The sequence below is a fragment of the Salvelinus alpinus genome, chromosome 10 (genome assembly GCF_045679555.1).
Source record: "Salvelinus alpinus chromosome 10, SLU_Salpinus.1, whole genome shotgun sequence".
Classification (NCBI taxonomy): domain Eukaryota; kingdom Metazoa; phylum Chordata; class Actinopteri; order Salmoniformes; family Salmonidae; genus Salvelinus; species Salvelinus alpinus.
The window spans coordinates 18277909-18296220 of NC_092095.1; the positions used below are offsets into that span (position 1 = coordinate 18277909).

General features: G+C 41.2%; 3 protein-coding genes across 4 annotated transcripts; all 3 read left to right on the forward strand.

The window, feature by feature from the left end:
- Positions 1-664: 664 nt before the first annotated feature.
- On the forward strand, positions 665-5422 carry LOC139531615 (apolipoprotein D-like). The gene is made up of 5 exons (XM_071328232.1): positions 665-803; positions 1928-2042; positions 2134-2255; positions 2428-2513; positions 4518-5422. The coding sequence occupies exons 2-5, from the start codon at positions 1932-1934 to the stop codon at positions 4742-4744; spliced, it is 546 nt and encodes a 181-aa protein (XP_071184333.1). The 5' UTR covers positions 665-803; positions 1928-1931; the 3' UTR covers positions 4745-5422.
- LOC139531614 (apolipoprotein D-like) lies at positions 693-18078 on the forward strand. 2 transcript variants are annotated; one of them, XM_071328230.1, is made up of 5 exons: positions 693-803; positions 12800-12914; positions 13000-13121; positions 13294-13379; positions 17010-18078. In XM_071328230.1, exons 2-5 carry the CDS (start codon positions 12804-12806, stop codon positions 17234-17236), a joined length of 546 nt encoding a protein of 181 aa, XP_071184331.1. In that variant the 5' UTR covers positions 693-803; positions 12800-12803; the 3' UTR covers positions 17237-18078. The 2 variants fall into 2 exon arrangements, with proteins under 2 accessions (XP_071184331.1, XP_071184332.1); XM_071328231.1 differs by lacking the exon at positions 693-803 and adding an exon at positions 11781-11799.
- LOC139531616 (otospiralin-like) lies at positions 5567-7650 on the forward strand. Its single transcript, XM_071328233.1, has 4 exons — positions 5567-5917; positions 6143-6211; positions 6761-6787; positions 7038-7650. Exons 2-4 carry the CDS (start codon positions 6151-6153, stop codon positions 7223-7225), a joined length of 276 nt encoding a protein of 91 aa, XP_071184334.1. The 5' UTR covers positions 5567-5917; positions 6143-6150; the 3' UTR covers positions 7226-7650.
- Positions 18079-18312: the final 234 nt, after the last annotated feature.

Here is an 18312-nt window from a genome sequence, read left to right on the forward strand (position 1 = left end):
ACATTACTCATCTCATATGTATATGTATATACTGTACTCTATATCATCTACTGCATCTTGCCATCTTTATGTAATACATGTATCACTAGCCACTTTAAACTATGCCACTTTATGTTTACATACCCTACATTACTCATCTCATATGTATATACTGTACTCTATACCATCTACTGCATCTTGCCTATGCCGTTCTGTACCATCACTCATTCATATATCTTTATGTACATGTTCTTTATCCCTTTACACTTGTGTGTATAAGGTAGTAGTTGTGGAATTGTTAGATTACTTGTTGGTTATTACTGCATTGTTGGAACTAGAAGCACAAGCATTTCGCTACACTCGCATTAACATCTGCTAACCATGTGTATGTGACAAATAAAATTTGACAAATACATTATCTTATGAAATAATTAATATATATTCAATTTGTCTTCTTTTGTTTGTTCATTTGAAGACTATTGGGATGAGGCTAAACTCACTGTGATTTTCCAGTAACAGAACGATAAGAGGAGACGAAAGCCTGAATCAGCAGTTAAATGACAAGACAGCATCTTCTCTCTCTTTTTCTCTCTCTCTCTCTACCCCTCTCTCTCCAGAATGCACCGAAAGAGGAAACGGTCTCATGACAACAATTTCCTAATCACCTGCCTGGTGCTGGGTGCACTCTGTGACGACTTAGACAGACACACACACTCTGTCATCCCAAGACTTAAGTCATGCTGCAACTTTAGGATATATATTCTGTTGAATATACATACTTGTGCAGTTAATATTTTTCCCTCAAGTTTGTAAAAAGAGCACAGGTAAGAAACATTTCTCTTATAGGTCTCTAGGTGGTGAAAAAGTATTGTTTAGAAATATATTATGTAACATATTTGAGTGTCTAGAAATTCAAGAGATAAAGTTAATAGCATACTGGTAAGAACTGATTATGAACTGTTGAATATTCAAATAACTTAGTTAAAAAAAAACTTAATATAAAACATGATGCATGCTTGGAACATAGGAATTTAAAGTGACTGTGTGACGTCATGGGATGACATTTGGCTGAATTCCTTTGTCAATGTAGCAAAAGTCGATGTAAACAAACCATATTGAAATAAAGACTAGTCTAGCCTACAGTGGAGTAAGTAGGTCTTTATGTAGTCCTGAAAGGCGTCTGCTTAATAAAATGTATTATTATTATTAAGTGTACAGTATAACATTATGTTTTGGACACTATGTTTTGACCTGTATTTTTTTACAACCCGTCTTTGAGATTTAGGAGCAAAGCTTTCTATTTAATTCACACTGGCAGCTTTGAGATATTTTTCAATGTAAGAGGAAGGTCATTGAGGCTGGTATGTTTTGTATTCTGAGGGTTGGTCACAGTTCCCATAGGGGAAAACAAACAAACACACACACGCACGCGCACACGCACACACACACACACACACACACACACACACACACACACACACACACACACACACACACACACACACACACACACACACACACACACACACACACACACACACACACACACACACACACACACACACACACACACACACACACACACACACACACACACACACACACACACACACACACACACACACACACACACACACACACACACACACACACACACACACACACACACACACACACACACACACACACAGTATCCCCATCATAGAAACATGTTCATAGGGAAGGGAACTGGAGGAACAGGTGTAGCTGTATAGGTGTCATGTAGTCTGCCTGCAGACTTTAATCGTTCAGATGGCATGTCAAGGAACAAAAGATGGAATGTAAAGCAAAGCATTTCAGATAGTCACGCTAACCTGTTCTCAAGGTTACCTGTACTTCATTGGCATACAGCTGTACTATACCTTACGGCTTTACCGTTCTTCCCCCATCTCTCCTCTTCTCCCATAAGAAAAATGTTTCCTATGATTTGGATCCTCCTCCTTCTCCCTCTGGTCTCCGCCCAGACATACCATTGGGGTCCATGCCCCACCCCCAGTGTCCAGCCCAACTTCAGCCTGCAGCAGGTAAACACACACACACACACATACACATACACAGAGATTTTTTGTGATTTAAAGCGTACATTTTTAACAACCCCTCTCCTACCCTTATTAGTACCTGGGCACGTGGTATGAGATAGCGAAACTTCCAGCATCCTTTGAGAGAGGGAAATGCATCCAGGCCGATTACTCTCTGAGGGGAGACGGCACCATCAGAGTCCTCAACTCCCAGTTCTAGTCAGTATTTATTTCTGTGTGTGAGTGTTTAAGTGTGTCTGAACTATATCAAACTTTACCTCATACATAGACATTTAGAAGTCGACTGTCCTCCCTGAACTGAAAGCTAGTACGGTTTTCTCATAGACATGTTTTTTCTAAAAGTGGTGACAGTGTATATCTCTGCCTCCAGTAAAGGTAAGGTGCGGACTGTGGAGGGGACAGCAGTGGTCCAGGACCCAAAAAAACCAGCCAAACTGGGAGTCAGCTTCTCCTACTGTGAGTCTCTACTGTCTATAACTCTTTACCATGACTATATCAAGTCTCTACTGTCTATAACTATATTATCATGACTATATCAAGTCTCTACTGTCTATAAGTCTATTACCATGACTATATCAAGTCTCTACTGTCTATAACTATATTATCATGACTATATCAAGTCTCTACTGTCTATAAGTCTATTACCATGACTATATCAAGTCTCTACTGTCTATAACTATATTACCATGACTATATCAATTCTCTACTGTCTATAACTCTATTATCATGACTAAATCAAGTCTCTACTGTCTATAACTATATTACCATGACTATATCAAGTCTATACTGTCTATAAGTTTGTTACCATGACTATATCAAGTCTCTACTGTCTATAACTATATTACCATGACTATATCAAGTCTCTACTGTCTATAACTCTATTATCATGACTATATCAAGTCTCTACTGTCTATAACTCTATTACCATGACTATATCAAGTCTATACTGTCTATAAGTTTGTTACCATGACTATATCAAGTCTTTACTGTCTATAACTATGTTACCATGACTATATCAAGTCTTTACTGTCTATAACTATATTACCATGACCATATCAAGTCTCTACTGTCTATAACTCTTTACCATGACTATATCAAGTCTTTACTGTCTATAACTCTATTACCATGACTATATCAAGTCTTTACTGTCTATAACTATATTACCATGACCATATCAAGTCTCTACTGTCTATAAGTCTATTACCATGACTCAATCGAGTCTCTACAGAGTCTCTACTGTCTATAACTCTATTACCATGACTCGATCAAATCAAACTTTATTTGTCACATGCGCCGAATACAACAAGTGTAGACCTTACCGTGAAATGCTTACTTACAAGCCCTTAACCAACAGTGCAGTTCAAGAAAGAGTTAAGAAAATATTTACCAAATAAACTAACGTAAAAAAGAATAAAAAAGTAACACAATAAAATAACAATAACGAGGCTATATACAGGGGGTGCCAGTACCAGTCAATGTTGGGGGGTACAGGTTAGTTGAGGTAATTTGTACATGTAGGTATGGGTGAAGTGACTATGCATAGATAATAAACAGCGAGTAGCAGCAGTGTAAAAAAGAAATAGAGGGGGGGGGGGGTCAATGTAAATAATCCGGTGGCCATTTGATTATTGTTCAGCAGTCTTATGGCTGAGGGTAGAAGCTGTTAAGGAGCCTTTTGGTCCTAGACTTGGCATTCCGGTACCAGTGCAGCTGTAGAACTTTTAGAGGATCTGGGGACCCATGCCAAATCTTTTCAGTCTCGTAAGGGGGAAAAGGTGTTGTCGTGCACTCTTCACAACTGTCTTGGTGTGTTTGGACCATGATAGTTTGTTGGTGATGTGGACACCAAGGAACTCTCGACCCGCTCCACTACAGCCTCGTCGATGTTAATGGGGGTCTGTTCAGACCGCCTTTTCCTGTAGTCCACGATAAGCTCCTTTGTCTTGCTCACATTGACGGAGAGGTTGGTAATAGAGTTATAGATAATAAGGTTATAGAGTTATAGACAGTATTACCATGACTATCAAGTCTCTACTGAGTTTCCTTTGTCTATAACTATATTACCATGACTCTATTGAGTCTCTATTGTCTATAACTCTATTCCCAAGACTCTATTGATTCTGTACTGAGTCCTTGCTGTCTATAACTCTGTTACCAGGACTCTATCGAGTCTCTACTGTCTTTAACTCTATTACCACGAGTCTTTACTGTCTATAACTGTGTTTCCAGGACTCTATTGAGTCTCTACTCTCTACAACTATATTACCATGACTATTGAGTCTCTACTGAATGTCTACTGTTGCACAGGTCTTGTCCTGGATGAATTCAGCTCTGACTCAGGGCCTGTGAGAGAGGGCAGTTAATCTGATAATGACATTATCCCTGTGACTCTGAGTCTGTCTTAATCTCTATCCCTCTCGACCTCTTCTCCCCCCCCCCCCCTCTCCAACCCTCTCTCAGTCACTCCCTATAGTCCGTACTGGGTGCTGAGTACTGACTATGTGAGTGGAGCGGTGGTGTACAGCTGTACTGACGTGTTGAGGATTTTCCATGTCGACTACGCCTGGATCCTGGGACGTTCCCGCTTCTTGCCTGCAGAGGAAGTAGAGTACGCCAGGCAGCTGCTGGCTAAAGAAAACATTGACACCTTCAAGATGAGTGTTACTGACCAAACGGGCTGCGACTAGATGGAGGTTTAGAGGTCAGCGGTTAGGGTTGTAGGGTTAAAGGTTTATTTATGTGTCCACTTCCCTTGTCTTAACGCCGTAGACACTTCTCCCCTACTCCCAATGCTCTATCCACATGTCATTTAGCCCTACCTCTATAGTTACAGACAGAAATACAACTATCAAATACTAGACCTAGTATCCACCTCTCGTGTCTAATTAATCAATAAGGCACGAGGGGGTGTGGTATATTTGCACGACGCATCCGGAGTGCCTGGACAGAGCCCTTAGCCGTGGTATATTGGCCATATACCACAAACCCCAGAGGTGCCTTATTGCTATTATAAACTGGTTACCAACGTAATTAGAGCAGTAAAAATAATAATACCCATGGTATACACAATTATAATAGATTATATGCACTGACAGTTGGTCTTATAATCTTACAATCCAACATATCACTACCTACCATCTCATTTAGACTATATGTATTTTATATTTGAAACGTTATGGTCTGTAGTTGGAGATCTGTTAGTTTATAAGGTAATTTGATTGATTAAATGTCTAGCTATGTAATGATGGTGATAGTTTCTTCATGGGATGAATAGAATGCTGACAGTATGAGTCAATTATCTGGCTTCAAATTGAATCCATGCGGTTTCTGTATATTAGGAATTAAAGTTTTGTTTTGAAGTCAAACTGATGACTGTCTTTTCTCCTGCAACAGTGGTTAGATTGCGATTGGGACAAGTGATCTCTGCTGTCACCTCCTGAGTGTCTAGTCAAACAGCAAGTACTGATGTGGCCACTATAAAGCAGGGGTATCAAACCATTGACAGTGGAAGAATAGTAAAAAATCCTCAGGCAAACACACACATAATTTTTTTTGCTATATGTGGGCAATGGGCAGGGGTGCTTGCATGTGGCTGTGACAAGGGTGTGTGTGTGTGTGTGTGTGTGTGTGTGTGTGTGTGTGTGTGTGTGTGTGTGTGTGTGTGTGTGTGTGTGTGTGTGTGTGTGTGTGTGTGTGTGTGTGTGTGTGTGTGTGTGTGTGTGTGTGTGTGTGTGTGTGTGTGTGTGTGTCTTGGGGGGGACACGTGATCTTACATCAGGATCCTGTTCCCTCATTTCTGCCGTGAGCTTTAGACTCCTCTGGACCCGAGACAGACAGCACCTCTGGCAAGACACACACAGGTAAAAATAACCAGACTCTTCTCATCACAACCAGGTGCACAGACGTTTGAATGTGTTGAATATATTAGTGTTATTGTTTTGATTCTGATGGAGAGTGAGTATTTTGTAAAGTTTTGAGTTAGTAGTTTAGAGTGTAGTTTAGGGTGTTTATCAGTGAACTCTGTGCTATGAGTCTAATATGTATGTTTATTCTACTAGTAGCTTATTCTGTGTTCGTGTTTTCAGAAGTCAGGATGAAGTTGCTGGTTCAGCTTAGAATTCTCTTCCTCTGTCTCATTGCCTGTAAACTCACTGGTGAGTCTCTCCTCCTCCATTACAGTCTCTTTCTCAGCAGTGTTTTATTACTAAGTCTTACTAATCATCAGCAGCCTCTGGGATACCCTCCGTTATCTTACCTTCTGCTTGCTCTTCGTGGGGTTAGGCCGGGTTTGATGTTAAGCATTTTACGTCAAATCAATTAGTAAATAGTGCTGTATGTGTAATCCATGTTAAAGTGGCATAATAAGTACTCAGTATTGACGATAACTGACTCAGATGGCAGATAACTATGACTAACTGTTCTATTCAGTAAGGACACATTGCTGCATCCATAAGGCGAGGTCTGTTTTGAATGCTGCATGTGTACAAAGAGCACTGTGTGTTTGTGTGTGTGTGTGTGTGTCTGTGTGTAAACCCAGTGAGGAATAATATTTGAGGATGAAGGAACTTTCTTCGGGTATCCCAGAGTCCTCAGAGGAGGACTCTCATTTTTCCGGACTCTCAATCGAGTCTTTGTGAATGGAATACTTGGAACGCTTCAGAATGCTAAACTCCATCTCCCATCTCTCACTCTCCCTCTTACAGATGCCAGAGCCTTCACCCCTAAAGGAGGTAAAATAGACACACACACACACACACACACACACACACACACACACACACACACACACACACACACACACACACACACACACACACACACACACACACACACACACACACACACACACAGACCTCTACATACACACAGACCTTCTGTAACATGTACTGATAGGATCTACATGATTCTTATATTATGTAGACTTCCTTGGGGTTGTCAGTCAGTGAGTGTTGTGATTTGTTTCTGTCTGTGTGTTTGTAGTTCCATACGATGAGCCCCCGGCAGTCCTCTACTGGCCCTACACCACCTCAGACTTCTGGCACTACGTAGAGTACTTCTGGTCTATTGGAGCCTACAAGCACATCAACGAAATGGCCCGGGCCTTCTATGCTCATCAACACTTGGGAGACACACTGGGATATGAGACCAATGAGGGACACGAACACTAAGAAGAGAGAGGAGACGGAGAGAGGGGGGGTACGGTAGAGGGAGAATAGAGAGGAGAGATGGTGGGGAGAGGGTCAGGAAGGGAGAAGAGAGGGGGAGAATGAGGAGAGGGGATGGACGGAGAGAAAGAGGCCCCATAAGGTTATGTAATATTGTATATTGAAATGCATTTAATAAATATGAGGTTATATAAGCAAATGTATTTTAACATATCATGAAATATATGAATGCGTCTCACACACCTGAAAAAACACATGAATTCCAACGGCTATGATATAAAACGTTACTTAAATGTAATGTGCAATATCAATGAAATTTGATCTCATTGTCATAATTTACCATATTTGATGGGGATACTTGCAAGGATTGAAATGTAATGATATTTTGTATGAGGAATTTTTACAAAGATAAAGTTATTTTACAATCAGTTTTAGGTTTCTCATCTTCCGGTATGTAACTCCTTTCATTCATTTGTATTTAACTAGGCAAGTCAGTTATGAACAAATTCCTATTTACAATGACCGCCTACACTGGGCAAACATAACCCGGACGACGCTGGGCCAATTGTGCGTCGCCCTACGGGACTCCCAATCACAGCCGGTTTTGACACAGCCTCGAACCAGGGTCTGTAGTGGCACCTCTAGCACTGAGATGCAGTGCCTTAGACCGCTGCGCCACTCGGGAGCCCCAAGATTAAACCTGGAGGTTTGTACCATATTTTAAAAGGGATGTTCACATGCCTGTCTGACAGAACCTTCGGGAGGAATTATGGGTTGGGGCGGAGAGATATACTCCTCCCACCGGGGTCCATCCGGTAGCATTCAGAACTTACTGAAAGAGAATGGAGCTCACCCACCCTCTTCATGGAAGTAATCACTACCAAAAATCACCTTCATAGAGATGTGTTTCAGGGAGGCAGACTCCAACGGTTCGAAAGGTGGCATTGCCAAAACTGCCAAGACCACATCCAGATCCCAGCTCCCCATTGATCGGGTCCTAGCTGGACGCAGGCGACGAACCCCCTTCATAAACCTGGAGACCAAGGGATGGCGCCCCACTGGCCTGTCCATCCACCCCACACGGCAGGCAGATATAGCGGTCAAATACCCTCTCAGTGTAGAGGCTGCCAAGCCCTCATCCAAGCGAGACTGCAGGTATTGGAGGACACACTGCACCCCGCATGACTCGGGCACAACCTCATTACTAGTGCACCAAGAGCAGAACAACCGCCAGCACAACTGGTATGCAGCGGTTGGATCAGGGGAAAAGGGGGAAATGCTTAAAGCTCCAGCCCTGGCCAATCGTGAGCCAGAGCAACCAAGACCGACATGGAGTACCACATGGGGCAGTGTGCATTGTCCAGGGAGGCAACAGGTCCAGCTGCACACTCCCGAATTTGTCCCACATGTGCTGCACCAACTGGGATGTAGGCTCCAGTCCCAAGGTGGTGGGCCCTCCCTCAAGAGCATATCCGCTACCACATTCAGGATGCCACATTTGTATGCTGCACATAGAGACGGTAGATGTCCCTGAGCCCAGAGAAGGAGATCCCGTGTCATAAGATGGAGGCGGTGTGACCTCAGTCCACCCTGATGGTTGATGTAAGCCACTACTGTGGTGTTGTCCGTTCTTACCAGGACATGTCTTCCCTTCAGATGTGGAAGTACAGCCGAGTACAGCTCGGCGCTCTAGTGTATTGATGTGCCTGCCGCTCCAAGGGGGTAGCCAACAGCCGCTGGCCGACCTGCCCTTGGTCACACCCCCCCAGCCGATCTGAGAGACGTCTGTGCTGACCAGCTCCCGGCGGCACATCCTCAGCATCTCCACCCCACCTGAGAGAAAGGAGCATCAGTGCCACCTCAACAATGCCCTGAGGCACTGTGCGGTCACCCGCAGCTGGCGGTGACGGTGGCGCTTCGGGTGCAGCCGGTGGAAATTGAACCACCGTTGAAGAGGCCGGAGATGGACCAGGCCCAGGGGAATCAGCAACGAGGCTGATGTCAGCAAGCCCAACAGGCGTTGGCAAGTCGCCAACGCCTGACGAAAGTGATCGAGGCAAGATAAGATCGCATGAACCCTTCTGGTGGGCAGGTGTATTCTCATGAGGACTGAGTCCAGTTGCATGCCAATGAAGGCCACCCTCTGGGTGGATGTCAGACGACTCTTCTTGTCATTTACAGTAATGCCCAGCCCGCCGATGTGGGTCAGGAGCATGTCTCTGTCTGACAGGACCTGGGTCCTGGTCGGGGCACAAATAAGCCAATCGTCCAGGTAATTTAGGATCAACAATGCTCGGGACGTCAGAGGTGCCAGGACAGCGTCCATGCACTTTGTGAAAATGCGGGGTGCCAAGGAGAGGCCGATGGCACGACAAAACCTATTCCCCCTCAGGATACTGAAAAGATTTGGCATGGGTCCTCAGATCCTCAAAAGGTTCTACAGCTGCCCCATCGAGCGCATCCTGACTGGTTGCATCACTGCCTGGTATGGCAACTGCTCGGCCTCCGACCGCAAGCCACTACAGAGGGTAGTGCGTACGGCCCAGTACATCACTGGTGCCACACTTCCTGCCATCCAGGACCTCTGTACCAGGTGGTGTCAGAGGAAGGCCCTAAAAATTGTCAAAGACTCCAGCCACCCTAGTCATAGACGGTTCTCTCTGCTACCGCATGGCAAGCGGTACCGGAGCGCCAAGTCTAGGTCCAAGAGGCTTCTAAACAGCTTCTACCCCCAAGCCATAAGATTCCTGAACATCTAGTCAAATGGCTACCCAGACTATTTGCAGTGCCCCCCCTTTTTACACCACTACTACTCTCTGTTGTTGTCATCTATGCATAGTCACTTTAATACCTCTACCTACATGTACATATTACCTCAACTAACCGATGCCCCCGCACATTGATTCTGTACCGGTACACCCCTGTATATAGTCTCGCTATTGTTATTTTACTGCTGCTCTTTAATTACTTTTATTTCGTATTATTTTTTTCTTTTTACACCGCATTGTTGGTTAGGGGCTCGTAAGTAAGCATTTCACTGTAAGGTCAACACCTGTTGTATTCGCCGCATGTGACTAATAACATTTGATTTGATTTAACCCACAATCGCCTACAGATTTGATACACATGAAGGCCAATATTTACTCTGGATTTGACAAATTATGATTTTTATTATCATCTGCTTTTTATGAATAAACAGGCATCGGGGTAAAACAAAAGGTATATAGTTTTGATGCCCCACCACCACACATTAATGTTACTTACCTTGGATCACAAAGCCAACTAATTTCCACTCCATTCATAAGCAAATACATTTGATTCTGACATTTACATTTTAGTCATTTAGCAGACGCTCTTTTCCAGAGCAGTTAGGGTTAAGTGCCTTGCTCAAGCACTTATCTGGTTGTCTTATCTGGTTGTCTTATCTGGTTGTCTTATCTGGTTGTCTTATCTGGTTGGCTTATCTGGTTGTCTTATCTGGTTGGCTTATCTGGTTGGCTTATCTGGTTGTCTTATCTGGTTGTCTTATCTGGTTGTCTTATCTGGTTGTCTTATCTGGTTGTCTTATCTGGTTGGCTTATCTGGTTGTCTTATCTGGTTGGCTTATCTGGTTGTCTTATCTGGTTGGCTTATCTGGTTGTCTTATCTGGTTGGCTTATCTGGTTGGCTTATCTGGTTGGCTTATCTGGTTGGCATGTTTTCATTTTAAGCTGGCCTTCTATTATCTACACTGAAATAATATTTTTTCAGTAGACCTCTATTATGATTTAAAAAATGTTATAGCTCATTAGTACACCCTTGTGATTGAATATATCTATTCTAGGTTACAACAATGAATAATGTTGAACTAACAAATACAATCAAGGGATACCTTACAATTTACATTAACGAATATTTATGGACCTGACTGTATATATATTTTTGGGTTTGTGTTTTAGCTCACATGATATAATTAAAAAGTATGCATTAATGTGTCTGTAATATAATAAATGCGGCAAAAATGAATGTAGACATTAATAAATGCATTTCCGTAGCTTCCTAATTACTTTTTACAATGGTGGAGGAGTCCCAATATGGAGGCTCGGTGTCTTCAATACAGCGACAGATCAGACGGGCTGTGGCCTGAGAACAAACACACAGGCCCACAGACAGACACATTTGTTTTACTATCCTTGTGGAGAACAAACAATTGATTTCCATTCCAAATCCAATTTTCCAAACCCTAACACTTAACCTAACCCTAACCTTAACCCCAAACCCCTAAACCTAACTCCTAACCCTACACCTAACCCTAATTCTAACCTTAACTGTTACCCTAACCATAGACTAACCCCTAAGCATTTTAATAGCCCTTTTCCTTGTGTGTGTAGCAGTGTGATGTTGTTCCCCTAGATTATGCACCAAATTGCACACAAGGACCAATTCAAATAGGCCAGGTCAAGAGGGGATGTTAAAAATTTAACACACTCTGTCATCCCAAGACTTAAGCGACGCTGCAACTTTAGGAAATATATTCTGCTGAATATACATATTTGTGCAGTTGCTATTTCTTCATAAAGTGTGTAAAAAGAGCACAGGTAAGAAACATTTCTCTTATAGGTCTCTAGAAAGGTGAAAAAGTATTGTTTAGAAATATATTATGTAACATATTTGAGTGTCTAGAAATTCAAGAGATAAAGTTGATAGCATACTGGTAAGAACTGATTATGAACTGTTGAATATTCAAATAACTTAGTTTAAAAAAAAATTAATATAAAACATGATGCATGCTTGGAACATAGGAATTTAAAGTGACTGTGTGACGTCATGGGATGACATTTGGCTGAATTCCTTTGTCAATGTAAACAAACCATATTGAAATAAAGACTAGTCTAGCCTACAGTGGAGTAAGTAGGTCTTTATGTAGTCCTGAAAGGCGTCTGCTTAATAAAATGTATTATTATTATTAAGTGTACAGTATAACATTATGTTTTGGACACTATGTTTTGACCTGTATTTTTTTACAACCCGTCTTTGAGATTTAGGAGCAAAGCTTTCTATTTAATTGACACTGGCAGCTTTGAGATATTTTTCAATGTAAGATGAAGGTCATTGAGGCTGGTATGTTTTGTATTCTGAGGGTTGGTCACAGTTATTATAGAGGTAAACACACACACACACCACACACACACACACACACACACACACACACACACACACACACACACACACACACACACACACACACACCACACCACACCACACACACACACACACACACCACACCACACACACACACACACACACACACACACACACACACACACACACACACACACAGTATCCCCATCATAGAAACATGTTCACAGAGAAGGGAACTGGAAGAACAGGTGTAGCTGTATAGGTGTCATGTAGTCTGCCTGCAGACTTTAATCGTTCAGATGGCATGTCAAGGAACAAAAGATGGAATGTAAAGCAAAGCATTTCAGATACTCACGCTAACCTGTTCTCAAGGTTACCTGTACTTCATAGGCATACAGCTGTACACTACCTTACGGCTTTACCGTTCTTCCCCCATCTCTCCTCTTCTCCCATAAGAAAAATGTTTCCTATATTTTGGATCCTCCTCCTTCTCCCTCTGGTCTCCGCCCAGACATACCATTGGGGTCCATGCCCCACCCCCAGTGTCCAGACCAACTTCAGCCTGCAGCAGGTAAACACACACACACACACATACACAGAGATTTTTTGTGATTTAAAGCGTACATTTTTAACAACCCCTCTCCTACCCTTATTAGTACCTGGGCACGTGGTATGAGATAGCGAAACTTCCAGCATCCTTTGAGAGAGGGAAATGCATCCAGGCCGATTACTCTCTGAGGGGAGACGGCACCATCAGAGTCCTCAACTCCCAGTTCTAGTCAGTATTTATTTCTGTGTGTGAGTGTTTAAGTGTGTCTGAACTATGTCAAACTTTACCTCATACATAGACATTTAGAAGTCGACTGTCCTCCCTGAACTGAAAGCTAGTACGGTTTTCTCATAGACATGTTTTTTCTAAAAGTGGTGACAGTGTATATCTCTGCCTCCAGTAAAGGTAAGGTGCGGACTGTGGAGGGGACAGCAGTGGTCCAGGACCCAAAAAAACCAGCCAAACTGGGAGTCAGCTTCTCCTACTGTGAGTCTCTACTGTCTATAACTCTTTACCATGACTATATCAAGTCTCTACTGTCTATAACTATATTATCATGACTATATCAAGTCTCTACTGTCTATAACTATATTACCATGACTATATCAAGTCTTTACTGTCTATAACTATATTATCATGACTATATCAAGTCTCTACTGTCTATAAGTCTATTACCATGACTATATCAAGTCTCTACTGTCTATAACTATATTACCATGACTATATCAAGTCTTTACTGTCTATAACTCTATTACCATGACTATATCAAGTCTTTACTGTCTATAACTATATTACAATGACTATATCAAGTCTTTACTGTCTATAACTATATTATCATGACTATATCAAGTCTCTACTGTCTATAAGTCTATTACCATGACTATATCAAGTCTCTACTGTCTATAACTCTTTACCATGACTATATCAAGTCTCTACTGTCTATAACTCTTTACCATGACTATATCAAGTCTTTACTGTCTATAACTCTTTACCATGACTATATCAAGTCTCTACTGTCTATAACTATATTATCATGACTATATCAAGTCTCTACTGTCTATAACTTTATTACCATGACTATATCAAGTCTCCACTGTATATAACTTTATTACCATGACTATATCAAGTCTTTACTGTCTATAACTATATTACCATGACTATATCAAGTCTCTACTGTCTATACCTCTATTACCATGACTATATCAAGTCTTTACTGTCTATAACTCTTTACCATGACTATATCAAGTCTTTACTGTCTATAACTCTATTACCATGACTATATCAAGTCTTTACTGTCTATAACTCTTTACCATGACTATATCAAGTCTCTACTGTCTATAACTATATTACCATGACTATATCAAGTCTCTACTGTCTATACCTCTATTACCATGACTATATCAAGTCTTTACTGTCTATAACTCTTTACCATGACTATATCAAGTCTTTACTGTCTATAACTCTATTACCATGACTATATCAAGTCTTTACTGTCTATAACGCTTTACCATGACTATATCAAGTCTCTACTGTCTATAACTATATTACCATGACTATATCAAGTCTCTACTGTCTATACCTCTATTACCATGACTATATCAAGTCTTTACTGTCTATAACTCTTTACCATGACTATATCAAGTCTCTACTGTCTATAACTATATTATCATGACTATATCAAGTCTCTACTGTCTATAACTATATTACCATGACTATATCAAGTCTCTACTGTCTATAACTCTATTACCATGACTATATCAAGTCTTTACTGTCTATAACTATGTTACCATGACTCTATCAAGTCTCTACGGTCTATAACTATATTACCATGACTATATCAAGTCTTTACTGTCTATAAATTTGTTACCATGACTATATCAAGTCTCTACTGTCTATAACTCTATTACCATGACTATATCAAGTCTCTACTGTCTATAACTATATTACCATGACTATATCAAGTCTCTACTGTCTATAAGTTTGTTACCATGACTATATCAAGTCTCTACTGTCTATAACTCTATTACCATGACTATATCAAGTCTCTACTGTCTATAACTCTATTACCATGACTATATCACGTCTCTACTGTCTATACGTTTGTTACCATGACTATATCAAGTCTCTACTGTCTATAACTCTATTACCATGACTATATCAAGTCTCTACTGTCTATAAGTCTATTACCGTGACTATATCAAGTCTCTACTGTCTATAAGTTTGTTACCATGACTATATCAAGTCTCTACTGTCTATAACTCTATTACCATGACTATATCAAGTCTCTACTGTCTATAAGTTTGTTACCATGACTATATCAAGTCTCTACTGTCTATAAGTCTATTACCATGACTATATCAAGTCTCTACTGTCTATAAGTTTGTTACCATGACTATATCAAGTCTCTACTGTCTATAAGTTTGTTACCATGACTATATCAAGTCTCTACTGTCTATAACTCTATTACCATGACTATATCAAGTCTCTACTGTCTATAAGTTTGTTACCATGACTATATCAAGTCTCTACTGTCTATAACTATATTATCATGACTAAATCAAGTCTCTACTGTCTATAACTATGTTACCATGACTATATCAAGTCTATACTGTCTATAAGTTTGTTACCATGACTATATCGAGTCTCTACTGTCTATCACTATATTATCAAGTCTCTACTGTCTATAACTATATTACCATGACTATATCAAGTCTCTACTGTCTATAACTATATTACCATGACTATATCAAGTCTCTACTGTCTATAAGTTTATTACCATGACTATATCGAGTCTCTACTGTCTATCACTATATTATCAAGTCTCTACTGTCTATAACTATATTACCATGACTATATTAAGTCTCTACTGAGTTTCTGCTGTCTATAAGTCTATTACCATGACTCTACAGAGTCTCTACTGTCTATAACTCTATTACCATGACTCGATCAAATCAAACTTTATTTGTCACATGCGCCGAATACAACAAGTGTAGACCTTACCGTGAAATGCTTACTTCAAGCCCTTAACCAACAGTGCAGTTCAAGAAAGAGTTAAGAAAATATTTACCAAATAAACTAACGTAAAAAATAATAAAAAAGTAACACAATAAAATAACAATAGCGAGGCTATATACAGGGGGTGCTAGTACCGAGTCAATGTGCAGGGGTACAGGTTAGTTGAGGTAATTTGTACATGTAGGTAGGGGTGAAGTGACTATGCATACATAATAAACAACGAGTAGCAGCAGTGTAAAAAATAAATGGAGGTGGGGGTCAATGTAAATAATCCGGTGGCCATTTGATTATTGTTCAGCAGTCTTATGGCTGAGGGTAGAAGCTGTTAAGGAGCCTTTTGGTCCTAGACTTGGCATTCCGGTACCAGTGCAGCTGTAGAACTTTTAGAGGATCTGGGGACCCATGCCAAATCTTTTCAGTCTCCTAAGGGGGAAAAGGTGTTGTCGTGCACTCTTCACAACTGTCTTGGTGTGTTTGGACCATGATAGTTTGTTGGTGATGTGGACACCAAGGAACTCTCGACCCGCTCCACTACAGCCTCGTCGATGTTAATGGGGGTCTGTTCAGACCGCCTTTTCCTGTAGTCCACGATAAGCTCCTTTGTCTTGCTCACATTGACGGAGAGGTTGGTAATAGAGTTATAGACAATAGAGTTATAGACAGTATTACCATGACTATCAAGTCTCTACTGAGTTTCCTTTGTCTATAACTATATTACCATGACTCTATTGAGTCTCTATTGTCTATAACTCTATTCCCAAGACTCTATTGAGTCTCTACTGAGTCCTTGCTGTCTATAACTCTGTTACCAGGACTCTATCGAGTCTCTACTGTCTTTAACTCTATTACCACGAGTCTTTACTGTCTATAACTCTGTTACCAGGACTCTATTGAGTCTCTACAACTATATTACCATAACTATTCTCTACTGAATGTCTACTGTTGCACAGGTCTTGTTACTCTAGTGTCCTGGATGAATTCAGCTCCGACTCAGAGAGAAAGAACAGTTAATCTGATAATGACATCATCCCTGTGACTCTGAGTCTGTCTTAATCTCTATCCCTCTCGACCTCTTCCCCCCCCCCTCCAACCCTCTCTCAGTCACTCCCTATAGTCCGTACTGGGTGCTGAGTACTGACTATGTGAGTGGAGCGGTGGTGTACAGCTGTACTGACGTGTTGAGGATTTTCCATGTCGACTACGCCTGGATCCTGGGACGTTCCCGCTTCTTGCCTGCAGAGGAAGTAGAGTACGCCAGGCAGCTGCTGGCTAAAGAAAACATTGACACCTTCAAGATGAGTGTTACTGACCAAACGGGCTGCGACTAGATGGAGGTTTAGAGGTCAGCGGTTAGGGTTGTAGGGTTAAAGGGTTATTTATGTGTCCACTTCCCTTGTCTTAATGCCGTAGACACTTCTCCCCTACTCCCAATGCTCTATCCACATGTCATTTAGCCCTACCTCTATAGTTACAGACAGAAATACAACTATCAAATACTAGACCTAGTATCCACCTCTCGTGTCTAATTAATCAATAAGGCACGAGGGGGTGTGGTATATTTGCACGACGCATCCGGAGTGCCTGGACACAGCCCTTAGCCGTGGTATATTGGTCATATACCACAAACCCCAGAGGTGCCTTATTGCTATTATAAACTGGTTACCAACATAATTAGAGCAGTAAAAATAAATGTTTTGTCATACCCGTGGTATACGGTCTGATATACCTCGGCTGTCAGCCAATCAGCATTCAGGGCTCAAACCACCCAGTTTATAATAGTTTATATACACTGACAGTTGGTCTTATAATCTTACCATCCAACATATCACTACCTACCATCTCATTTAGACTATATGTATTTTATATTTAGAGACTTTATGGTCTGTAGTTGGAGATCTGTTAGTTTATAAGGTAGTTTGATTGATTAAATGTCTAGCTATGTAACGATGGTGACGGTTTCTTCGTGGGATGAATAGAATGCTGACAGCATGAGTTAGTTCTCTGAGGGTTGGGCACGGTTCCTATAGGGGCAAACACACACGCACACACACACGCAGTATTCCCATCATATAAATATGTTCACAGGTAAGGGAACTGGGGGAACAAGTGTAGCTGTATAGGTGTCATGTAGTCTGTATATTAGTAATTAAAGTTTTGTTTTGAAGTCAAACTGATGACTGTCTTTTCTTCTGCAAAAGTGGTTAGATTGCGATTGGGACAAACAATCTCTGCTACCCCCTCCTGAGCATCTAGTCAAACAGCAAGTACTGATGTGGCCACTATAAAGTGTGGTTGTGACAAGGGTGTGTGTGTGTGTGTGTGTGCGCACGCTTCTTGGGGGGGACACATGATCTTACAACAGGATCGTGCTCCGTCATTTCTTCCGTGAGCTGACTCCTTTGAA

Excerpts from the sequence above, each read along its gene's own strand:
- LOC139531615 (XM_071328232.1), top strand. The coding sequence starts at position 1,932 with ATGTTTCCTATGATTTGGATCCTCCTCCTTCTCCCTCTGGTCTCCGCC. Across the intron at positions 2,043-2,133 it reads CCAACTTCAGCCTGCAGCAG|TACCTGGGCACGTGGTATGA; the intron begins GTAAACACACAC and ends TACCCTTATTAG. Across the intron at positions 2,514-4,517 it reads GGGAGTCAGCTTCTCCTACT|TCACTCCCTATAGTCCGTAC; the intron begins GTGAGTCTCTAC and ends ACCCTCTCTCAG.
- LOC139531616 (XM_071328233.1), top strand. The coding sequence starts at position 6,151 with ATGAAGTTGCTGGTTCAGCTTAGAATTCTCTTCCTCTGTCTCATTGCC. Across the intron at positions 6,212-6,760 it reads CATTGCCTGTAAACTCACTG|ATGCCAGAGCCTTCACCCCT; the intron begins GTGAGTCTCTCC and ends TCCCTCTTACAG. Across the intron at positions 6,788-7,037 it reads AGCCTTCACCCCTAAAGGAG|TTCCATACGATGAGCCCCCG; the intron begins GTAAAATAGACA and ends GTGTGTTTGTAG.
- LOC139531614 (XM_071328230.1), top strand. The coding sequence starts at position 12,804 with ATGTTTCCTATATTTTGGATCCTCCTCCTTCTCCCTCTGGTCTCCGCC. Across the intron at positions 13,122-13,293 it reads GTCCTCAACTCCCAGTTCTA|TAAAGGTAAGGTGCGGACTG; the intron begins GTCAGTATTTAT and ends CTCTGCCTCCAG. Across the intron at positions 13,380-17,009 it reads GGGAGTCAGCTTCTCCTACT|TCACTCCCTATAGTCCGTAC; the intron begins GTGAGTCTCTAC and ends ACCCTCTCTCAG.